This window comes from Ornithodoros turicata, unplaced genomic scaffold (genome assembly GCF_037126465.1).
Source record: "Ornithodoros turicata isolate Travis unplaced genomic scaffold, ASM3712646v1 Chromosome33, whole genome shotgun sequence".
Lineage (NCBI taxonomy): Eukaryota > Metazoa > Arthropoda > Arachnida > Ixodida > Argasidae > Ornithodoros > Ornithodoros turicata.
The window spans coordinates 1,179,806-1,205,463 of record NW_026999359.1 but is presented as its reverse complement, the minus strand read 5'-3'; the positions used below and the strand labels follow the sequence as shown (position 1 = coordinate 1,205,463).

Below are 25,658 nucleotides of genomic sequence, written 5' to 3'. Positions count from 1 at the left end.
CTTATCAGCATTAGAGAGGGGAGTTGTTCATGTTTGGATGTTTTAACCACGGAATTTACCCTGCATGCACCATACCATGTCCAAACACGAAGAACTGCTAGACAGGACCATGTACTGTTGCCGTATAGCATTTATGGCATGCGTCCTGTGATCGGAAACAATTGTATCTTTTTCTGCTACAACCGGTTAAGTACAGTAAAGATTTAAGAATACTGTGTCGTCATAAACTACTATTGCAAATGGCAGTTTGAAAAACTGGAAAAAGACTGTCATTAAAACGGGGAGCCATGTTCTACGCAGGGTGTCGAACCTAACCCGAACCGAAAACCGTACCTGAGCCTAACCCGAACCCGAACTGAAATTTTCGTGACACTGTTGAACCCGAACCGGATCAGAACCGTAAAAAATAATAGCGGTAACCGGTTCGCAACAAAACGGTTCGAACATAAAAGAAGTCAGCATAAGAATTCCACTCTATCCCCGAACGAAGACACATTGGTATCATCATCACGCGCCTATATAATGGATTTCAGAAATTTTCACCTTGCAGTCAGACGACGACGTATAGTAAGTATACTTTCAGCGTCTTTTTAACATGTTGAAGCGCAGTTGTCCTTGTGAGCGCCGCGGCTAGCGCCCCACGCACGCGGTGCGGCGTCTACTCTTCAGAGACGAGGTGCCACGGGGACGAATGAAACAGAAATGTAGTAGGCCAGCTATGTAGCTCTACGGGACGAATATGTGATCAAATAAGCGGCCAAGATTTCCCTTTACATGTGAGTAGTACAAATTAAACAAGTAAGCAACATGAGAAGTGGAGAAGGAGCGCACACAGAACGGTGCCTGTTTGATTGGTCTTGGTTTGAAAACTAAATGTGGTTCTGCTTATTGGTATTGCAGTTGTGTCGTCACACATTGCCTTTGTGTTGTGGATTAACTAGTACAATGCTGTGAGCTCGGACAGAGTAAGGCTGGCAGGCTTATTTTCGACATGCTTCAGTACGGTTTCAGATCGATTCAAGCTGTTGAAGGCAGTGTGCCGGCAAGTACTGTCGTCTACGTTACGCTGCCCATCTTTTTAGGCTTTCTTTAAGGCTATCTTGCTGGCACTGTGCGTGTGGAAAAAAGAGATTTGGGGAAGAAAAAGTAGCACCGCTTCAACAGCGTGGGCTCTATTTGCAATACGTGTTCATCCATTTATCATTTCACTCACCGCTAGAGACGTCAATGCAGACTACAGCAGTAAGCTATTAGCCACGCATTTCCTGATAAAAGCAGTTTTATGGAACATATAAAACGGAAGCGTTGAACCGGTTCGATTTTTGGGGTGGCCCAACCGGAACTGAACAGGAACGAAATCAAAACAACGCGAACCCGAACCCGAACCCGAACCGAACCTGTATTTTTTGCGGTTCGACACCTTGGTTCTACGGAGAAATTTTTTACAGTGTGTGCTGTACCACGTAATGCACCGGAGGCCCACCACAGTATAATAACGCTCTGAATACTGATTTGCTCAAAAAAGAAACATATCAGTTTCTTGTACTAACTTCCCCTTATGAAGAGTCGTAGAAAAATGTTTTCTGACAATGGGGACGGAGACGACATCATTCTGGACTGCCGTTGACCTAAAATGTGTTGTCAATGTGTGGTGGCGCAACAGCGCCAGGTGGTGTGTGAAGGTCACTTTGAAGAATGTAGGAGGTACAAAAACTGTGTTCCCACATTCCTGGCAGTGTTCACTAATAACCATTATAAAGTAGACAGCACATTCGTTGGTGCATATATTGGGTCATGGCAAAGTATGTGGAGATACATCTGTCTCAACATACAGGTGCCATAACTGCTTTTTGTGCCTAAAATATCACAAATAGTTTTCTGTTCAACACCTCTACTCATGTGCAGCCTCCATGACATGTATCTGACATCCCAAAGTGATTAACATGTCTCATAGATATGTGCACTATCGAAGATGACTGTGTACCTTCTATGGATTCTTGTTTCAAGAAAAGCACTGTGCGCTTTGCGTACAGCGCAAGGCTGCACTTTCACCGTTCTACATAAAACTATAAAGTTTCCGGAAGGAAACATCATGAAGGCCCATACCAAAAACCGCGAGACGAGGGATAGGAAGGGGCATACACAATGTATCAACATTGTGTGTGGTCCTTTCTTGTACCTCCTCTTCAGGTCTCACCGTCATGGACACTATCACCAGCTTGCTTACTATTGGAACGTTCTTTCAAAGATGAAGGTCACTTTGATGAACTGGATGGCAACCAACGTGCTGTCAAAAAAAATAAAAATAATAATAATAGTAATGGAAGGAGCTCAATATGATCCTTAGGCTGTGCGTGGCCCTTGCTTTCTAAGAAATGGTGACTTAGAATTTCAGGACGGTGCCTGCAGTGGTCGTATACTTGTGATCTCACCCTTGACACCATTGTGTGTCATTGGTCACCTGTAATCTGCTAAAATGCACATAGGTGAAACTAAGTATATTTGTATTTGTTTGAATACAGTTGGCACAGCACATTGTTTTTTACGTGTTCTTTGGAAAATATAAACAAATTCTCTACTCTGCAAGCCTGCTATCAGCTCCAGAGAGCAGCTTCGAATTTCACTAAAAGCCACGTGTGAAGCATAGACCAAACTAGTGTCGAATGTCCATATAGGTCGTAGATAGCTAATGTTATTAGATCATAGGTCAGGCTTAGGTCCTGGTTGGTAGCAATGCAATTGATCCTCATTAAAAGTTGGTGCAGGAGGTGCCCAACATAATAAATACACCAACTGACTCTCACAAATTTTGTGGTTATCCATTTGAAGCAACATTAATATGACGCAGTGCTCTGTGTCTTTTTTTTTTTTTGTTCCGTACAACCTAGAAATATTACGTCTTCGCATCACCAGCCTTAGTTGCTGACCATGCAGTTATTTACGCTGAGTGCTGCAGTTTCATGTTTGCTTCTCTGGACAAGCAAGCCCGGGCTTCCCCAATTTCATAAGGGTCATTCAGCTTTGACAGAACATTTGTGGACAAGGAAAACATTTGGACTCTGTGTATTTTGCTACGAAGTGCACCGGACAAGGCAGTGGACAGCATCAACCATTTCCACCAAGGCTATTAAATTGTGAAAAAGCGCATCCTCTTGGTAATACATATATACAACCTTTTACATCCTACATACATCCTTTTGGTGACCCATTTGGCAGCAAAGCAACTTGAGTGGCAGTTGTGCAATTTTAAGCACATGTTCAAAAAAAAGTATGGGAAGCGCTGCCTGGTTGATCATGTGGAGTACACAAAATAATAATTGGAGGATTAGGTCGCGAGACTGCTGAGTGTAGAATAAACAATCACTGTGTAATGTTCCTTATTCTAGCGATGTTAGCATGGTTCAAGAACTCGGAAATGTTGCACTGCCCTTAATAACATCATTTGGACCCAGCAAACAGGATACATATACCCTGATTTGAAGACACTATGCCTAACTCAAAAGAACTATGAGACTGACCCGCACGTGTCTCTACTTGCGAAACTATTATGAATGAAATATGGCCTGTGTTATACAGCGATGCGCACACTCAAGTAAACATGCAAAAATACATATAAGGGCTCTCGATCTATATGCTGCGATGGCTGTACGAGATAAACAACACACTACAAACTACATCCAATACTTTTTGTGCGGGGAAACTCTAATGCATCTCAACTCTAATGCAACTCAATATATATGTATATATACGAGCGGCATGCTCTGGAGGCTCCGAAAAACACTATGTTCGGCTATTTGCTCCAATAGGATAGCTCCTCAGTACGTAATTTAGTATCAACTTTGAATAAATTTGGCAAGGGCTTCACATTGGTGGGGTGGAAAGTGACGTTGCAAATTTTCGAGTTCACTTCAAAAAAATTTATATCGTAGAATTTAAGTTAGATGACACTAGCATCACGAGGTGGCGAAAACCTAGTAACGACACATGTTGTTGAAATGAATTGATTTTAGGTGGTGTAATTTTTTTATAGTATCATAATTGATTGCCATGTTTTCTGGAACACAATGTATGCAGGGTGCGTCACGAGCAGCTAACCAAAAGTTCCTTAAATTAGTGTATCAATTTCCTTTCCAAGCAGTTGCGACACATACTTCTTCCTACTTAGGGGCGATATTGTGTCAATACTTAGTGCAAATTTCAATTAGTGGAATTTTTCAACTTCCCTGCGCCAGGCTGACGAGCTCCAAGTAGAGCGAAACAGCTGTCTGGCTGGAAGAGCACGATCAAATTGTAACTCCAAGTGCACACGAGAGATGTCCATCTCTCGTGTGCACTTGGTGCACTGATCGGCTGATTCAGCCGAGTGAACAAGAACAGCCGCTTCCCTCGGCGGTTAGTGCGTGACGTCATCTAATCTGCCCAATACTGTGGCGCACGCGTACTTTTCAAGATATCGTCAAGGGGAAAATAGCGAGAAATCCATCTGAAACGATCAAATGTCCGCCCCGTTGTCCCCAGCAAGGAACGCCACACGACAAGCTAATTGTTTTAATACAGAATTAATTCGTCGCGCATATAGATGCCATGTTTACCTCTCTTATCCGCTCCAGAATACCATAGGCCCCTGCGCCATCAGAATGACACCATGATAGAGACCGTTAGAGCCATCCATCCGTTGCGCGGATTACTATATTTGTAAATAAATCCCCGGCGTCGGGAACTTGGCGCCCCCATCGCCCGGCAGTAGCCGCAGTAGCCCCCTCCTGCACTCACGGTTGGGTCGCCGCAGGAGGGAGACCCCCACGTATAGCTGTGCGTGGCTTTCCCGTGTCTGGGGAAAAGGGGATCCTGGCGGTTGAGTGGACCCGGAGGTTGTTTAGGACCCTTCGGGGCCCCTCCGGGAAAGCAACACACCGCTTTGGCCCCTGCTTCCCATAGACGGGTGATCCTGGAAGGCCCGGCCAGGACTATTCAGCTAGTCGCCACCTCCCTTTTCATTGCTTTCTCTTTCTCTGCTTCTTCAACCCCTCTCTTTCCTTTTTCACCTTCTTTGGCGGCAAGGGTCAACCTTGGGCAGTACTTCTTCCTTTAGAAAACTGCACTCGGGTATAGTGCAGAGGCAGTGTTAACGTGTGGGACACGTTCCCTCGTTGGGCTCCATGGTGGGTGACACACTTCTGCACCGAATCACTTCCTCCACTTTATGGATAGCACTCACTCGAAAAACCCTGATCGGCGCCACAAAAGGCACCGCACCGAAGTTCAAACGTTGCAGTTCTTCAACTCCACTGCAGAACCATGGTTCCCGAAGATTCTCATCCTTCAGGCTGAGGATCAGTCAAAAGCACTAGCTAGTATATCTCCGTTCCTTGTTGCTAAAACTCTTGAACAAGTCATTGGTAAAGCATACAATGCAAAAAAATTGAGAACTGGTGACATCCACATTGAGGTACAGAACCGGCAACAGAGCTCAGCACTGTTGTCGCTAAAGCAAATTGGTGATATTCCAGTCTTAGTGACTGCGCACCGCACGCTCAACACAGTCAGAGGTGTTATCTCTTGTGAGGAGCTACTGCAGTGCTCCGAGACAGAGATCGAGGAGGGTTTAAAAGACCAAGGGGTGATCAGTGCCAAACGAATATCCATCCGCAGGGACAACAAGGAAATACCTACCAGGCACGTCATATTATCTTTCCAGTTGCACACACTCCCCACAGAAATAAAGGCTGGGTATGTAAACTGTCACGTCCGACCTTACATACCCAACCCACGTCGATGTATCAAGTGCCAGAGATTTGGCCACCATTCCCAAGTGTGCCGTGGACGCCTGATATGCCCCAAGTGCGCAGGTGACGGCAATGACCATACTCCAGAGTCATGTAAGAACACTTTCCGTTGTGTCAACTGCGAAGGCAACCACCCATCCTATTCAAGAAGCTGCCCACGTTTTAGCGATGAAAAAGAAATCTTGAAAATTAAGACTGTACAGCAGCTCACCTACAAAGCAGCGAAAACGCAACTGGAGTTTCAGAAAAAAGGATCTTTCTCTGAAGCGGTGCGCCGGGGAGTGGCATCGCTCAGAGTATCCGTGGGGACCCAAACTTGTGGGCCTCCACTCCACACTCCCCAAACACAAGAAAAGTCTGCGGAGAGTTCGTCTCCGCCGGCTCCCGCCACAATCTCTACGGAGGTTGATGGTGCGTTTTCAGTTTGGGATGGGCTCACTGGGAGCTCATCCCAGACTGCCACACACTCAATGGAGCTTGACGACGATGACTGCATGTTGCAGAAATCGTCGTCAAGTCTTCCAAGTACTCTAGACCAGAGAGCTCCTTCTCAAGGGAAGGAGCAAAGAGAAAAGCACGGAGGTCGCGGTAGAGGCAAGTCGAAGGAAAAACAGAGGCTTCCCCCGCCAAGGGTCATACCCCCTTAACACACAATGTACAGAGTCCCTCTGCTCTTTCCAATTTCCATTCTAATTATGGGACAGGTATTCCTTCAGTGGAACTGTCGAGGCCTCTACAGCAACATTGATGATGTACACGATCTTTTTGAAAAGTACACAGCCGTCTGTTTCTGCCTACAAGAGACATACCTACACGAAGAAAACCTAAACCCTTTCCGCCGACATAATATTTTCAGGAAGGACCGCACAGACAGCGCACGTGCATCTGGTGGTGTGGCTGTAGTCCTTCCACAGTGCATACCTGCAAAACATTTTCCGCTCGTTACAGACTTGGAGGCAGTAGCAGTCGAAGTATGCCTCGACAGGACTTTCACGGTTTGTTCACTGTACCTGCCCCCATCAGTGGTAATAGAGCAAAGAGATTTCGAAGACTTATGCAATCAACTCCCCCAGCCGTTTATGATTTTAGGCGACCTGAATGCCCACAATCCTTTGTGGGGAAGTTCAAAACTAGATGCACGGGCAAAATGTTGGAGAGGGTCCTCCTTTCGGGGTCACTCTGTCTTCTGAATACTGGGTTACCTACATATGTGAACTCTTCAACACAAAATTTCTCTTGCATAGACATTTCACTATGCAGCCCATCCATTTTCCAGTTTCTTGACTGGACAGTCGAACAGAATCCCCGAGGTAGCGACCATTTTCCGCTCATTATTAAATTTCGTGGTCACACTAACAACATAAGAACACGTCCACCACGGTGGAAATTACAAGAGGCAAATTGGGAAATATTTGAAAGAGAAGCCAGTTTCCCATCTTCTGCTTTTCAGGGTTTAAATGTTGAGGAGGCAAATAAGTTGATCACTCATACAATTATAAATGCCGCTGAACAGTCCATTCCACAAACATCTGGCCGACTCCCCAAGCGCTCCAAGCCTTGGTGGACGAGCGATTGTGGAAGCACACGCAAAGAACAAAACCGGGCGTGGGGTGTCTTTCGACGGCACCCCACTACAACAAACCTAATTGCTTTCAGGAGAGCTAGAGCAAAAGCACGTTGGACGCGAAAGCAAGCAAAGAAAGAATCTTGGAGAAACTTCGTATCATCCTTAAATGCTACAACTCCATCAAAAATAATATGGGACAGACTAAAGAAAATAAAGGGCGACTATACAAGCTTCTGTGTGCCATTGTTAGAAATAAATGGTACAGTGTGTCAAAGTATGGAGGAGCAGGCCAATGCCCTCGGGGAACATTTCCAACAAGTGTCAAGTTCATCGCATTACAGCAGAGATTTCCTAAAAATTAAATCATCTGCTGAAAGGCAAGCAATTGACAGTGGGTCCGATGAGAAGTGTGGTTACAACTCACCTTTTTCAATGGCGGAGCTACAAAGGGCTCTGTCATCCCCTAAAAACTCGGCACCTGGACCTGATCGCATAGTGTACTCCATGCTTAAACATCTGTCTTTAACTTCATTAAAGTCTCTCCTGGATTTCTTTAATTTTATCTGGCGAGAAGGTGTTCTCCCTTCTGGCTGGAAGGAGGCAACCATAGTTCCACTGCTGAAGCCAGGGAAAGATCCCTCGCACCCTTGCGGTTACCGACCCATAGCGCTGACAAGTTGTCTGGGGAAGACCTTTGAGCGCATGGTCAATAACCGTCTTATGTATTTTCTAGAAGAAAATAATTGTTTAGATAAATATCAGTGTGGCTTTAGAGCTGCGTGCTCAACAGTCGACCAACTTTTGCGTTTGGAGACTACGATTAGAGAAGCCTTCGTCAGGAAACAGCACTGTACGTCTGTTTTCTTCGATCTAGAGAAGGCATACGATACAGCATGGCGATATGGTATCCTTCGAGACTTGCATGCACTTGGTATACGTGGCAGAATGTTCCAATGTATTACCAATTTCCTACAGGGGAGAACTTTCAGGGTACAAGTTGGGACAACACTATCTCGTCCATTCATCCAGGAAAATGGTGTCCCGCAGGGGTCCGTACTTAGCGTGACCCTTTTCATCGTAAAAATGAACTCTATAGCAAGTGTTATCCCTACAACAATCAAGTATTCATTGTACGTCGACGATGTTCAGATTTCTTATTGCTCCTCTAACCTATCGGTGTGCGAACGTCAGCTACAGCTAACAATAAATAAGCTGGTTAGATGGTCTCAGGAAAATGGCTTCAAATTCTCTCCCGACAAGACAGTTTGTGTTCGTTTCTCGAAGGTTCAGGGAATGTTCCCAGAGCCCACCCTTTCTATGTGCAACCAAAGTATAAGCGTGAAACCTGAACACAAATTCCTCGGTCTTATTTTCGACGAAAAACTGTCTTTCTCGGCTCACCTTAAAACTCTCAAGAAAAAATGCATTAAGTCTTTGAACATTTTAAAGGCACTCTCACACCGATCATGGGGCGCAGATCGCGATACATTACACCGGATCTATGTCTCCACTGTCCTTTCAAAACTTGATTACGGTTGTGTGGTGTATGCGTCAGCACGGCCTTCTACTCTGAAAATGTTGGACCCTGTACATCACCTGGGACTGCGCCTGGTACTTGGAGCATTCCGGACCTCGCCAGTCGAGAGTCTTTACGTAGAAGCCAATGAGTGGTCTCTCGGAAGACGGCGGTTCTACCTGAGTACGTCATATGCATTAAGGATTAGAGGTTACCCACAAAACCCGGCGATCCCTGCTATAAGAGAGACACAATATAAACAACTCTTTTTGAACAGACCTTCAGCGGTATTGCCATTTAGTATGCGCATGTCGCAGGAAATTGAGCACTATGGCTTTTCAGAATATAACTCATTGATCCTTGAGTGCAACAAAAAAATCTCACCATGGCAACCTTATCCAAAATGTGATAAATCACTGACCAGATTCGACAAACGTGATACGCCAAGCATTGTATTGAAACAGGAATTCGAGCACCTAAAGAGAACCTTTGGCAGCCATATTGAATTCTACACTGATGGATCAAAAACAAATACCAGGGTTTCATGTGCTATGGTTACTGGAATAGTTACACGTTCACACCGTCTAAAGAGCACCATGTCTATTTTTACTGCTGAAGTGTATGGAATAATTTTAGCCCTCAACTACATCCTACAAAATCACATAAGATCATCAGTAATACACACAGATTCTCTCAGTTCTCTGCAGGCTATTTGTAACATACACCCCACTAAAAACCTGGTAGTTGCTCGTGCAAGGAGCCTGGCAAGCACTATAGCTAATAGGGCCTATCAGCTACTCTTCTGCTGGGTACCCAGTCATGTTGGGATACCTGGCAATGAGCGAGCTGATCATGCTGCTACGGCTGCGCTAATAAGTGACATAACCCCTTTCGAAATTCCATATCAAGACCTCAAACTATGTCTAAAAAGATGCATCAATAACGACTGGCAGACATCTTGGGACCAGCAAACCAATAATAAATTACACAGTATCAAGCCCTATGTAGGCTCCAGTTCACCTGGTATGTCCAGTCGACTATATGAAGTGCTATCGTCTCGCCTTCGTTTGGGACACACATACTTGACGCATGGGTATCTTCTTCGAGGAGAAGACCCACCGGAATGCAACCACTGTGGGAAACAGCTTTCAATCATTCACATCCTCATCACGTGTCCAGCGCACCAACATCTTCGTCAACATCATTTTGCTCCTTTTTATAGAACCTTCTTGCCCCTCCACCCAATGCTTCTGCTGGGTGATGACAGCTTTGTTCCTTTTGAAAACGTATATAGGTTTTTTAAAGATACTGGGTTTTTAAAGCATCTGTGATTTTAAATACTAATGCACAGTTACTCACATTTTAGTCCTACACACGTACCTTTTAACTAACTAGTCTTCAGTGGTATTTGGCGCATTATGGCCTTTGTAGCTGATGCGCCAATCAAACCCGAATCAAATCAAATGTAAATAAATCACGTCAGAGATGACGTCAGCAGTATGAATAATAAGCAGTGCATAATTAGTCATAAAAATTATTAACGGCACGCTGACATTCGTGCACTTTGATTGCGTTCTATTCCCGTTCCCTTTTCATGACCTAGCCGTAGTAATCTCCAAGGGCAACAACACCAGACGAGAACAGATAAATATAAATCATATCAGGTTTAACGACACATATCAATTCGAAATGCATACAGTTATCACAGATTTTGGCAACTCCACACAGAAGGGCATCGCAATGACCGCAGAGAAAGTGGAAAGGTTCATTTAAGGTGAATTTCCTACCTCGAGCTATACGAACACGTAGATATTAGTGACTTGTTCAATAATTGGCCATAATGGGTCCATTGCAAAACAGAAAAAAAAGACATTGTTGGTGCACAGGTGAATCCTGCTTGCACTGACGCCGTCATGGACAGTCGCGCCATGATGAAATGTTTTTTTTTTGTTTTTTTGCAAGGCCAGTAACAGGGGGTGAACGGTTCTTCACTGGCATTCATCTGCTCACACGTGTTAATCTTGGTCTACAGCTCCGGGATATCAACGTCGCTTGCTGTTTAACCCAAAAAGTGCAGGAACTCCGTATCACAATACACGGACACACAGCACAGATATACAAAGATGCCCGGATAAACACGCCCACTGGCCATAGTTCTCGATGCGCCAGAAAAACCCTAATCATCACCATCATCATCAAACACGCCCACTGTGACACCTGCGCAGGGGAGCAACTTACGGAAACGTACTCGGGTGGTAGAGGATTTCGTATATGTGCCCGAGTGGGGCGAAATGTAGTTTTTTTTTCTGCGTTGAAATTACGAAAAACCAATTAGTACACGCGCACGCTATGCCCGTGTTGTATCCTTCTTTTCTGTTTTACAAACGTACCTCTACTACCAACACACAGGGTCGCTATCGCCCTCCCGATGGGTCTGACATCGTATACTGGCTTGTTTCCGCTACCAGTTTAGATATACCTCGATGTCGGACTTTCAACGTCGGGAAGGCACAAAGGGTGTGCTCAAAGCAACAAACGCGCCTAGAGTTTGAGTCATGTTGCGGCTCTTGTAAGACGAAGGCACTGCCTGCATCTTCGAAGTCTCGTAAAATACTCAGAGGGTGATCAGTGAGTCAACAAGTAATACCGAATAGCTTTCTTTCTTCTTCTTCTTCTTTTTTTTTTTTTTCAAATGCAACGACTTTGGAACATTGTGGTGTTACTGCGCGCACTGTTTCTTTGAATGCATCTGAAATTCCGGGACGGAGGAACGAGTCCTGAGCACGAGGCTTGAAGAAGTATAAAATAAATCAATAAAAATGGAGGCCTTTGTTTGCGCCAGTAGTGTAGCAGAGTTACGCTCCGCGACCGCCTATATGCGGACGTTCTATTGTTTGTTCATATGCAGGTGTATCCGCACAGCTATGTCAAGGGCGGAAAATCGCCAAAGCAACTTGTGTGAATCAGAGCGTTGCTGTTTTCACGGCATTGCCTCCATTCGTTCGGCAGCATTCGCATTAATCAGCATGCTCAAGAATATTGGTCATCTCTACTTGTGGCTCTTGCTGTCTCCCTGCACGGGTATTAGAGCTCCTTACGATGTGTGCGATGTGGACCCAAAGACAGGTAATACGCGTGTCAATGTTTAGAGACGTTATCAGTGATGAACTTTATCACAGATTCTCAAGGGTTTAGCAGACATACATCCACTATCACGTTCACAGTGGCCAGTTTGTTACTTAAAGTTCGAGAAAGATTTTAAACGATTATCTGAATTTTTTTACGAGTATTTTACGCGTCAACGAGTCTACGATTTTAGGCGTCTTTTTACGAGTGCCTGAAACTGAAGGTGCGTCTCAAGACGCTCATCAGAGCACGTTGCAGTTAACGCAGGTCGTTCTCCCTAGGATGTCTGGGTCACAGTTATTTAGATATCGTGGTGGGTCCATGTTATTTCCTCCATTCGCTGTTGATCAGCACGTTGAAGAATATGCGTTCTCTCTACACGTGGCTCTGATTTCGAGTATGGGTCTTGGAGGTCCTTGCAAAGAGTGCGATGTGGACACAAATACAGGTAATACAAGTGTCCATGTGCAGATCCGTTATCAGCGATGAAACTGATCACAGATTCCCTCAAGTTCAGCAACATACGTCCACAATCGCGTTCACAATAAGACAATTGAGCACTTTCACAATGGCCAGTTCGTTACTGAATGTGACAAGACCCTTCCATCAAAGAACGCAACAGTTAACGTGGATTGTTCTCCCCGAGAGGTCTAAGGCACGATTATTTAGACACCTTGGTGGTTCCATGTTGTTCAAACGAAAGACACGTTTGAGTACAGTCAAGCCTCTCGGGCAGAAAAATGAATTGTTTCGTTTCTCCATACAGCGTGGTTCACAAAGGATGACAATGGTTTTGGACACATCTGCGTTTTCGTGCAGAAATACCCCATATGCGTCAAGGGTGATGGTCCAATGCTGACTATGCGCCCGACACATCTAACACGGCGGCTGCGCTTTACGAATGTGCGAATAATACAGCTAGAGTTTGGAATCCGGGATCCCCCATGATTTTTCGATCCCGAAATCCCGGGATATCGAAAGCACCCTCTATGGCTTCAACTTGCATGCGCTGTGCAGGAGCTGCGCACCTTCCGTCGGCAAAAACTTGCCAGCGCAACGCAGGAGCTTACAGTTGTTGCCGGGGAGGGACCGGCCAACGCTTGATTTTCTCTCTTTAGCCGGAGGAAGCAGCCATTCCGGCGTCCGACTGCCTCGCCGACGCAAGCAAAGCGTCCCCATGTTGTGCTTCCACCACCAGCAAATGGTCGAAGCGTGACAATCTCCACCGTTCTCTACTTCGAAGTTGAGCCAAAATGTAATGATAGTAGCAGTGTGTGGTACTACTACTTGCGTGCAGTAGATGGACAGTCGGCGAAATGTAAGAGATGCGATAGAGTGTTAAAGACTTATAGAAGCAAATGTCTGCCTGCAATCAATTGTTCCGACCCGCGTGGAATCGGAAAGAAGTTTCAGGTTGGCACGAAACCTTTGCACAAAAGTTCGATCACGCCTTGACGACAGTTCTTTCGACGATCTGTGTTTCCTGCGGGTATTCTTGAGCAATGAGGTGGTTGGGATTGCGACAGAGATAGGGCTCACAACTGATAAAGTCGCTTTGTTTGCGCGGGAAAGGTTTGTTTGTTGAACCTTTAAAACGTTGAAAACCAAAGCAGGCAATAAGATAATATAATAAACCCCTCCTGTTTTTCAGCCTTAGACAGTGTCTGCCATTTGTAATGACCCCCTGGGAATACGAATATGAAACCCGCTGCTGAAAATTCAGGACTCGTCCTGGGATTCCGGGATTAGAATTTTTAAATCCCGAATCGTGAAAAGGCCTCGGGATTGCCAACTCTAAATACAGCCTTCCTCGATCACCTCCCTAGCCGTGGATTATTTGCAGTGTTACAGGAGGCAGCAGTTCTTGCCGTGTGTACATCAATTCTTTCCACCCTCGACCCTGAGTTCCCGCGGCTGTTTTGCTTCCCTTTCTTCTTTCTACATTATCTTTTGAAGCTATATTTTTATGCGAAAGAAGATATGAGAGCAATACCAAAAAACACGAAAGAAATCCCCGATTATATATTTTTCGATGAAAAAAAAAAAAAAAAAGAACGCACCCAAACGTCGACGTGCGTGCTCCCGCTCCGGCGCTGACACTTTATCGCCTTTGTCGCTACTTTTTGCTCTGCTTAGCGACTTTTCTTTTGTAGGCTTGATTTAGCGGCTCTTTTAGCGACTTCCTCCAGCAGATGATGAGTTTTTTAAACACAGTGAAAATGCAAGAACGCGGGTAAAAAATCGGTTCGTGCAGCATTGAAGACTCGACTGCGTAAGTCTGATAGAACGTGGAAGTAAGAAACGACGGGAATCGTTTTGGTTCGTATGCTACTTGAAAGCCCTAAAGCTAACAATTTTGTTGTGCGCTCCGCAAGGAGGCCAGTTATCAGTGTCTCCTCCCAATGAGTAACGGTGCGTTGGCGCGTACTACTGAGAGATATGACAGTGCACCCTGAGCCTACCCGTGCGCATGCGGTGACGACCTGAGAGGAACAGGAAATTCGACCTACAGTGCAATGGTAAGACGCTCAGTGAGTAAGGTACATGGTGTGCGTGTAAGCAGCGCGCGTCGAGGTGCGTATCGAACATAAGCTCGATTCCTCTGAACCAGCGAGATAATGTGAGTGGAAGGACTAGTTAAATGGGGCTAAGAGACTGTTTCTCGGTATGCATCCCCGATTCTAGTCATTACAAGTCCCTAATAGCCCGCTCTGCACCAAATTCCACATGCTGCATGATTTCAGGTGTTTTGTTGTTGTTGTTTTCTGTCGAATTCATTTGTGTAATACACCTGCCACACGTGCACTCTTCAATGATCATTGAGAGCAATCGTCGTTGAACACGCGTGCGGCGCCATCTAGGGAGTAACGTGTCAACCTTTCAGGGAGCATTGGATCCAATGCTTTTTGCGAAGTTAACACGTTACACGCTTGGTGGCGCCACGCGCGTGTTCAATGACGATTGGTTTCGATGATGATTGAAGAGTGCACGTGTGGCAGGGGTATTAGGTGTTATGCATATATGACAGCCAGAAAGAGGCGAAGGTGTGTTTGGTAACGAAGTGCTGGTGTTTTGTTGTTGTTGTTTTCTGTCGAATTCATTTATGTAATACACCTGCCACACGTGCACTCTTCAATGATCATTGAAAGCAATCGTCATTGAACACGCGTGCGGCGCCATCTAGGGAGTAACGTGTCAACCTTTCAGGGAGCATTGGATCCAATGCTTTTTGCGAAGTTAACACGTTACACGCTTCGCGGCGCCACGCGCGTGTTCAATGACGATTGGTTTCGATGATGATTGAAGAGTGCACGTGTGGCAGGGGTATTAGGTGTTATGCATATATGACAGCCAGAAAGAGGCGAAGGTGTGTTTGGTAACGAGCTTCCAGTTATTCCTAGAGTCACTAAATAGAAAGCAGAGTAGCGATACTGAGACACGCCGGGGAGCGACAGCGCCATCTTGGGTCCGGCGCGGCTGCGTCGACTAGCAATGAGACGCCAATCTCCCCCTTCCGCCCTGGGGAACAGCACGCAGTCTAGTCAGCTCGCAACCGGAGAAACCGGTTTTGGACTCAGGGGACTCAACATGGGCAGCGTGTTCTTGAAATGAGAAACCGCGTGACACGATCAGCCCAATCGCGGACACCGAACGGCGGCTCCGGCGCGAAAAAGGAATGAGATACTCTGTACCCCTATGTAGTAACTCTATTCTTGCCGTCACATAGCTCTTTCTTACGTGCTTATAATCCCCTTTTGAGTCTTGTTGAATTCATCATCACCCTTTCTTTTGCTCTCATCTAATCTAATCTAATATACCTTTTCCTCTATTGTTGCCTTTTAAAGCCGTCCGTCCGTGCAGTTTCTCCATTCAGTACTCAGCGCGGAAGTAAATAAAGTTTTCTTTTTCCCGATATCACGGTCGTAAACAAATTAGAATATGTTTCATAGCTTCACATTACTCGACCTAATGTGAAGTTCCAAAGCCAGTGCAGAGTGCAGTGCGCCTAGAGCACGTATTTTGTGATGCGCACGCCATAACCGTAATGCCAAATTGTTGTTAACTGGTTCTGCAGAATATCGCATGCAACCAGAAAGGCTCCCCTCCGCCCCAAAGAACAATTGTAAGAAACATCGTTGGAAAGGTAGTCCAGTGATTTATCCAGAGTCCCTCTAAGACACCCAAAATGTTCAGAGACACCCCCTAACTTTTTGACCTGTGTACTCCCTACACGGGGTGCCCGCCCTTGCCAGTTCAACTTTAGACATATGTCGGTAATGATACCTTAAGGTGTAATGGCGTAACTATAATAATGCCCCCCCATTTTTTTTTTTTGCCAACACCTCTCCGTGCTCGGAATTCTGGATAAACCAGTGAGCTGCTTAGTTCTCTAAAGCTTCCAATGACAGCACTTGATGGTATAGTTACGCGAGTATCTTAAGATTGACGAGTTTTTGCTACTTTTTGTCCAGGCTCGGCCAGGTTTATCAAATTTTTAGACCAAATTTAGCGATACATTCAGACCAAAAGTGGCAACACTGTCCCGCTCGCCCCGTTCTCCAGGATGAAAGGCGGAGGAGGAGGAGTAACACCCCCGGTGAGTGAAGCACACACTGCCGCCGGACGTTGTGCATGTGACCCATGTTTCATGTTTTCGCACATTTGTGCTCTCATGACGTTGTACTGAACAATTTATTTTTATTGCTCACTCCATCCAGCGACGAACAAAAAATATAACAAAGGCGTTCGTGACACTCTTCTTTTCTGTACTTGTTTCGCAGCGATGTTTCACGCAACAGCGATTGGACGATCCACGCACCAGATCTTTAAAGTTTGTGCTCGAATGATCGACGACTTTTACAAGAAGCCCGATGCAAAGTTCCTTTATGATGTGAGTGTGCTGAAGGATATACTACTAGGTGTTTTTATCAACAAAACTAATTAGAGCTGCCTAGGTGCGGTATTCACAGCAGGGTTATGCAGCTGTCGGGCCGAGTGTGTAACTACAAAATTCTTGTGATTGATTAGTTGAATTAGTTATGTTTTATGTTCGTGACATGATGTTTGGGTAAATACGAGATAGGATAGGAGAACTAGACGCAGGGATTATTTCAATACACCAGCTTTCTTATAAATACGAAGGGGGTGCAAGCACCCCAGTGAAAGTTGCAAATAACGAGGGAGTGTTGACCCACAGGATCTTGTGTAACATTAGCAGAGTGGTGTTCATATTTAAACCGGCAGCGGTGGTCACCTCTCCAGAAAAGCTCCAGAAACTCTGCACGTTGGTGAAGCAGGAAGGTCATGAAAAAAAAATACATCTTAGGTGAACCGCGCGTAAAAGTAGGTAGTAAATTATTCAGAAGTAAGTAGTATCTGTAAGTATTTATTCCTTCTAAGAAAGTAACTTTCATCTGTATCTAGATGCCTTCTTGCAGTGACGAGTTACTTTTCTGATGCCATAGGTTTTTCGCCGATAACTTCGGAGAAAAATGCTTTCACTACCCGTTGCCGCATGCTGTTCGTGGCTCACACAACTGTCCGTTGCTGTAAATGAATTGCGATGGGGAAGGTCGCAGGTGTTACGCTACTAAGAAACACTACGTGGCGCGTCCACTGCATGCGGACGTTATCCTTTACTCGAGGCTACCCATGCGGTGACACCCCAGTACCTCACTATGCTGGGATGCGCTCCCAATGCCCTCGTACAGAAGTACTGTTTAGGACACGTTGACTAAAATCTCCAACCCATGGCGGACCAATCTCCTTTCGGCGATACCGCGTGCGAACTCTACCCATCGATACCTAAAGGTCACACAATCACGTAACTGCAAGGGGCACAAAGGCAACATGTTTTCGTTGAATGATATTTTAGGACGTGTACCCGTACTTACAAAAAGATTACACGATAAATCTGTGTTACACATGCTTCATGTTTCTTCTTCAGGGCGTCATGTTCGGCTGTGCCAATGCGAATCACTGCATTGAGAAGGTGGGAGAGGAAATGCCGAAGGTGACACTTGATGCTTATACTTTGAATACACTAGACGAACGACAAATACAAAGGAGATGACGCACGGACCGTGCTTGATTAAATGTGTTGTGAAGCGGCAGACAGACAGGTTGTGTTGCCGGCGTAGTCTAAGATCTTGTCGTTTGTAAACTGCACTCAGGAAGTCATACATGTGACAGATAACTTTTTTTTGATTTATTTGTAACAGTTAAGTTGGCGGTAAAATGGCTGGAAGCGGCGTCTGAATGCAAAAAATCCCCAATTTGTCAGGCAACAGTGATCTGTGTTCCCGACGGGCTCGCTATACATGATGACTACGTAGCCGACAACTGGTCGCATGCAGTGTAGCGTAGAGTTGCGTTGTTTGTGGCGACTTCGCAATACTGTTTTCGTAATATTGTCCCAATGTAGCTTCGCAGCTGTATTTCACGAGCAATGCGGAGTTGGTGGCAACTCCGTAATATTGTTCCCAATGTGGTTTAGCCGCTGTACTTGACGAGCAATGCACAGTTGGTGGCTAGTTCCACCCAGTGTTTTCCGTAATATTGTCCACATTGTAGCTTAGTAGTCGCACTTGACGAACAATGCGCCCTTGTTCTCGCGCAAATCAAGTGTGAATGTAAGTTCGAAGTGTGAAAGCTTCTGTGAGCTTTAGTGAGAGCCATGCTTCAGAGACACCTTCTGCTTTATAAGTTGCGTAATCCTGCAATACAAATCGCGGCACTGGTGGGTGACGTCCACGACGTCTTCAAATTACGAATATAGGTTCTGTACTCGAATGTGTGCTTTATATGGAAGCGATATTGACCTTATCGTGGCTCATGGTATACTGGTACATGGAGGACTTCCTGGGTAGGTGATCACCACGCAACGTCGTTGGTAGGCTTTGAGCCGGCAAATCCATGAGTGCAGGGAACAAAAATGGCGCCAGACATCTATTAAGCAGAAGATACACCATTGCGCTAATCTGTGAAGAAAAGTTTATTGGCCTTATGCAGCCACCGCGTATGCAGCCATCCGCATATCTTCCTGACATTCTGCCGGAATACCTGAATCAGTCGGTAGCCTGTCCACATTGCTGATCCGAAGATTGAGGGTTCAAACCGTGCCGAAAACGGCAGCATCTTGGCTGCAGGGTACAGGTTGCTGTCACCCATAAAAGAGATTGAATGTGGTGTGCCGTGTGTCAAGATTTCGTCACACGTTAAAGAGCCTTCAAGGGGTCCATGTTAACCGACAGACCCGACCACTGTGGCGTCGCTCATGATCGCGGCTGTATCGCGTCGCAAAGCACGGGATTATTAAATTAATACTCTTAGATGAATACTGCTTTCCTTTTTTTTTCAAGGTAAATTGAGGGTCAACTGATGCTTCTTTGCTTCCTAATTTCGCATCGTCGTGAAGCAGTAATCCATCTTTTTTTTTTTTTTCCTAGTAACACCTTAGGTGACTCTGCCAACTTAATGTCGCTTCTAGCGTCTAGCAACACAGCCGCATTAGCTAGACGTGACAAGTGCTGACCAACCTTTATTTGAATTCCCGGTAGGAAGCTTGGAAAGAGAATGCAATCCTTGGAGTATACGTTCAGCTTCGTCCTCAGAGTCTCAGCTTTGGACATGACTTCACCTTGTACATCGATTAACACACTTGAAACTCACAACCAAATCAGTAGCGTTCTTTTCTTTTGTTGTTGAACTTTATATTAATGATTGACAATTGATTTTTTCTCACAGTATGGAAAGTGTATAATGGAACTGTACTTATCCAACTGGGTGAGTATATTGTCCAACATGTGTCGTACGTGTTGCCAGCAGTTTATTGTTTTTGTGCATGTAGCGGAAGCAGTACAGAAGACACAACCAATGTAAACGGAGACAAACAGAAATGAGGCAGTCCCCTTGGGAAATACATCATGTCGAATATATATTTTCCAACCACAGGCCTTTTGCTGAACCTTCAATGTTGCAACATTGCAGTGCGCATTTGGTGCGGTGCTTAAACACACCAATAGCTGAACAAGAAGAAGTCTCGGATCAGCATGGTAGAGAAGGATTGGTTAGGCGGGGTTAGGTTAGGTTGGGTTGGGGACACGCACTGCCCACCCACGACAACTGATCAAGCCCAATGGGCTGGGACCTAGTAGACACATAGAGCAGCATCAAATTTGCTAAAACAAGTGTGACAACCATGATGTCAGTTGTGTTCTTTTGTTTGTTTGTTTTTTGTGCTCTCCACGGGTAGTCCAAATTCGCGAATTCACAATACTGGTCTTGCAATGATGCTCTACATATTTTCAAACTTCTGCCATAATGACATGAGCAATAAAACATTAGAGCCTTAGCAAGACATTTGATATGCCTAGTACCCCAATGTGAGTGTGTTCGTTGATACGTTGAAGTAATTGGCACTATGTTATTTTGCAGACGAGAATGGCAGAATTGGATGAACATGACAGAAAATTGTTTGTCAAAGCTGGGGTAAGTGAACCAGTTAATATACAGGCAATACATTGAGCATTCTGACATGTAAAGTCACAGTCCTCCCCCAATCTGAAGCTAAACTACTTAATCATGCAACCTCGAGTCATCCCCTTAAACATGGTAATAAGCAACAAATTGTTTAAAGCTAAAGTTTGGAAACAGTGGTGCTGTGTCTGTCAGTAACATCACGTTCCTGTTTTGGCAAGCAATGAAACCACCTACTGGAAGCAAGATTTTCTTGTTATGTTTAACCATATCTCAATATGGTACCTAGTGAACTTAGTTACTTTGTTTTGGTGGCACATTTTTCTGAGTCACGCAGTGTCCGTGCAGGGTGCCTACCAACCTGGTAGACCAAGAATTATCAAAGTATTTGCGAAAAAGCACCTACAGTGAGGGAAAATCACAGATAAGTGTCGTGGCGATGAGCAGCAAAAATATGTGTCGATCAGGGGATGAGCGGCAGCGCATGCCGCAGCGACGTTGTTACAAGTAGCACAACTTTACTTCAAGATGACGGTTGGTGAGTTTATCGACAGGGGTGATACTCCATCCATTTGGTGGTGGTGATGTGGTGAATGAAATAATAAGCCCGTTCACAATAATGATAGAACTCCTATAGTGTCCAAAAAGATCACAAGAAGTAAATAAAGGCAAAGAAGTGAATATGCGTTGGTGGGCTAAATTCGCCCAGGGAGCGAGCAGTTTTGAGAGAGAGAATGGGGAGAGTCCAGCTGACTAAGAGACCCCAGAGTGTGGTTCAGGGAGTTTGGTACTGTGCAGAATGAAGAAGAATGTGCTCCTGGTGCTCTAGAGCACATCAGGGAGATTCAACTTGTCTACGTCAAGCCACTGAGCTGCAAAGCCACATCTAGTCGCATTCGATGAATTAGTGCAGCACTTTGTCGAGATGACAAAGTGAAATGTAGAAAACTAGTGCTTGATCAATACTACTCAATAGAGGGAGATAACATTACCTTGCGTTTAAGGAACACATAATACGAAGAGGATAACACAAGGCCCAAGGTGTTTGTAGCGGCCATATCCGCGCGACACTACTGCGCGGGACCTCCTCGCCCTCAGAAATAAACTAGCAGTCCCGCCTATCGCCCTGGTCTGATCAGTCGTCTCCTACACTGGTGACCCGAACGTGATCATGGATAGCAACGGAACGCAATCCTTGGTTTCCTCCTTCGCCGTACGACTGCCGCCTTTTACCCGTTCACGCCGGGACATATGGTTTCGGCAAGCAGAGTCACAGTTCACCTTGGCGCACATCACATCCCAAGCAACGAAATTTCACCATGCCTTGTCCGCCCTTCCCGAAGACATTCTCCGTCGAGGCAGCAGACATCATCAACAGTTCCTCCGCTGGCGCTTCGTACGACGCCTTGAAGATTGCCGTCGTCGAGCGAACCTCTCCCTCTGACCGCTATAGCGCTTGCAAGATTTTGTGCTGAACGAGGCTCTTGGCGACCGCAAGCCCTCTCAAGTTTTGCGGCAAATGCAGCATTTTATCTGAAGCTCCAACTTGGACCCCAAGCTCCTCTGCGAGCTTTTTCTTTCTCAACTGCCTCCGTCCGTACAGCTGGTCTTATCCGCATCGGAAAACGCGACCCTCGCAGCACGCGCCGGCGAGGTAACGGTAATTGCTTCCTTGCGAGCTTCTACGCGCACTCTCTCTCTCTGGTTGACACCACCCATCCGCAATCCTCACCCTAACCCCGCGGTGCCTTCAGCTCTCCAGCGGCGCCCTCGGAAAACTCGGAACTCATCGCATTACGGATGAAATAAGGCGGCTCGCTGACGCCTTCAACAGGTCCACGCGCCGCGGCAGCCACTCTCCTAGCCGTGATGGACAGTCCCGCACAACAGTACGCTCTCCAACACCTCCATCGTCATCCAAACGTCGTCCAGTCTGCTGGTTTCACCGTCGTTTCGGCCTCAGGGCACGACGTTGCGAATCACCATGCCGATGGCAGAGAAACTTCACCGGGGATTCCTAACGGCGATCAAGAAGCCCCACTCAACGCGGCAAGGTCTCCTCTTCTATGTAAAAAATCGGTCCGGAAGTCAGAATTTCCTTGTCGATACTGGCGCTGAAGTTAGTGCTCTCCCAGCATCTAACCAAGATCGACGACGTACACCTATCATGTACTTGACCGCAGTAAACGGTTCCCGTATTGCAGTGTACTACCGCAGCTCCTTGCCTCTGGATTTTGGGCTACGTCGCATCTTCCATTGTGTATTTCTGGTAGCTGACACTACGCGCTGCATGTTAGGAAGCGACTTTCTAGCGCACAATATTTTGGTCGATGTTGCTAGGTGTATGCTGCTTGACAACCTTACAGGCCTCTTTGTGAAGAGCGTTTCGAAGTGCATACCAACAGCTGGTGTTACTGAGCCCCGCCCCCAAGACACCACCTCTGAGGAGCTCTTACCCGAGTTTCCATCCTTGACTGCCCCCTGCGACTGGACGAAACCCGTCAAGCACCCTGTCCTGCACCGCATACCCACGCGGGGTCAGCCGGTCTTTGCCAAAGCACGTTGTCTGAGTCCCGAGAAGCTGGCGATTGCGCGGCAGGAATTCGTCCATATGCTCGCTCTCGGTACCGTCAGACTGTCTTCCAGCACTTGGTCTGCACCTCCTCCCCCCAAAAAAATACTGGAGAATATCGCGCCTTAAACATGGCACCTTGGCAGCACTTCCCTACCGCTACCCTCTTCCCAACATCTCGGACTTCACCGCCGGCGTTTCAGGAGCAACAACATACCCATGACCGAAGAAGACATAGCGAAAACTGCGATCGTAACACCCTTCGGGCTTTTGAATTCCTTCGGATGCCCTTCGGCCTACGAAACGCCGCGCAGTCCTTCCAACGGTTTATCGACAACGTCACGCACGGCCTTCCTTTTATATTTGCCTGCCTCGACGATTTCCTGGTTGCTAGTGCTTCTCCCGACCAACATACAGAGCATCTTCGCATCTTATGCCGACGTCTATCTGACCATGGATTGCTCATGAACGTCGATAAGTGCGAGTTCGGCGTGCCTGAGCTAGAATTTCTGGGCCACAACGTCAACGCGCATGGAATTTGTCCGTTGAAGAGCAAGGTCAAGCAGGTCCAGGATTTTCCTTTGCCTGCAGATTCCGCAGCTCCGCGGGTTCCGGGGCATGGTTAACTTCTACCGTCGTTTCGTCCCCCACTGTGCTGCAATTCTGCGACCGCTAGAAGAACTCCTAAAGGCACATACGCCCAACTGAGCAGGTCTCACGTGGCCTCAACAGGCCCTCCAGTTGTTCGGCCATGCAACGGAAGCCCTCGCTTCAGCCGCGTCCTTAAGTCATCCAGTAAATGGAGCTCCTACATGCCTCATGGTTGAAGCATCCAACCGAGTTACGCGCGCGGTGCTACAGGAGCGTATTGACGGTCACTGGAGGCCGCTAGACTTTTTCTCGAAGGAACTATCTCCTGTGGAAGAGGAATATACACCTTTGGTCAAGAACTTCTCGCCGCATTCGCAGCGGTTAAACATTTCCGCTACTATCTTGAAGACAAGTCATTCGTCATCTTCACGGACCATAAGCCACTGATCTATGCGTATCAATATGGAAGCTCTCGCTATTCCCCACGCGAAATCAGACACCTCGCCTTCATAGCTGTGTTCAACGCTGAATTCAAGCACGTTAAAGGAACCGATAACGTCCCCGCCGACGCTCTCAGTAGCATCTTTTCCCTCCGTGACACCCCCATCAATCTCGGCGATCTTGCAGGGCAGCAAGAGCTCGCTACAGAGCTTAGGCACATCTGATCCGGCAATTCGTCCTTCCGCCTGCAGCCTGTTCACTTTTCTGGTATCCAAGAGCATGTCCTTTGTGACACGGCAACCGGTTCGCCCTTGTAATTTGTACCGAAAACGTTCAGGGGGTCGGTCTTCTCATCGATTCATGGCCTTTCTCATCCTGGAGTCAAAGCCACGCAACGTTTGGTAGCCACCCATTACGTTTGGCCATCGATGAACTCCGACATTCGTAACTGGACGCGATCCTGCCCTGCATGTCAGCGGGCAAAGGTTCACAGACACACGGTGTCTCCCCTGGCGATCTTCCCCTTACCTGACTCAAGGTTCGCCCAGGTGCACATAGACATCGTCGGTCCCCTGCCTCCGTGCCATAACAAGAGATATCTGCTGACGTGCATCGACCGTTTCACCCAATGGCCGGAGGCGGCCCCGATGCATGATTCTACAGCCGAGACCGTCGCGCAAACATTAATCTCAACTTGGATCTCCCGTTTTGGAGTACCATCCTGGCCTACCACCCGTGCGTTAACGGCATCCTGGAACGTTTCCATCGTCACCTCAAGGCCGCCATAATGTTCTACGACGGCAGCCCAAAATGGAGCGAATATCTTCCCCTCGTGCCGTTGGGCATTCGTAGTCAGACCTCGTCTATGGGCCTCCCTTCGCCTTCCTGGCAGGTTCTTCGACCCCAGCCGCTTGACAACCTACAGTTGACAGCAACAGACTACATTGGGCGCCTTCGCGACCATTTCTCCCGCGTTCGACCCAGTGCCCCTCGAGTTCCTAGTACCCATCGGGCCTTCGTTTCACCCCACCTCCGATCAGCGTCTGAAGTTTTTCTACGGACTGACGCCCTACGGGGGTCTCTACGGCCCCCCTACTCTGGACCACACCACGCGATCGAACGCCATCCCAAATACTTTGTCATCGACCACGGTGGTGGTCGGGAAACGGTGTCTATCGATCGGTTGAAAGCTGCTTCCACCGAATCAGACACTCAGCCGCCCTTCCTTACAGCTTCCGGCTCCAACCCCACCTGCCAGCTACACCTACCTCTCAAACCCCCCAGGCGGGTATCCTGAAGCGCCCTTGTTGCTTCTGGGGGGAGGGGGGGGAAGCCCTGTAGCGGCCATATCCGCGCGACAACACTGCGCGGGATCTCCTCGCGCTCAGCAATAAACTAGCAGTTCTGCCTATCGCCCTGGTCTGATCAGTCGTCTCCTACGTGTTGTCCTCCTCGTAGTGCGTGTTCCTGAAACTCAAGGAAATGTTATCACTTTATAGAGTACACGGGGTCGCCTGCACCTCTCTAGTTTGGTCACCGCTTAATAAATGACCCGTTTATTACGAAGTATCCGTATCAAAA

At 46.7% G+C, this 25,658-nt stretch overlaps 2 protein-coding genes across 2 annotated transcripts; both read left to right on the top strand.

The window, feature by feature from the left end:
• The first annotated feature begins 22,457 nt into the window (after positions 1 to 22,457).
• Positions 22,458 to 23,174, top strand: LOC135373853 (uncharacterized). The gene has a single exon (XM_064606908.1). It carries the CDS (start codon positions 22,458 to 22,460, stop codon positions 23,172 to 23,174), a length of 717 nt encoding a protein of 238 aa, XP_064462978.1.
• Positions 23,175 to 24,864: 1,690 nt separating this feature from the next.
• Positions 24,865 to 25,374, top strand: LOC135373852 (uncharacterized). The gene has a single exon (XM_064606907.1). It carries the CDS (start codon positions 24,865 to 24,867, stop codon positions 25,372 to 25,374), a length of 510 nt encoding a protein of 169 aa, XP_064462977.1.
• The last annotated feature ends 284 nt before the right edge of the window (positions 25,375 to 25,658 follow it).

Coding starts and splice junctions, on each gene's coding strand:
- LOC135373853 (XM_064606908.1), top strand. CDS start 22,458: ATGCCGATGGCAGAGAAACTTCACCGGGGATTCCTAACGGCGATCAAG.
- LOC135373852 (XM_064606907.1), top strand. CDS start 24,865: ATGTTCTACGACGGCAGCCCAAAATGGAGCGAATATCTTCCCCTCGTG.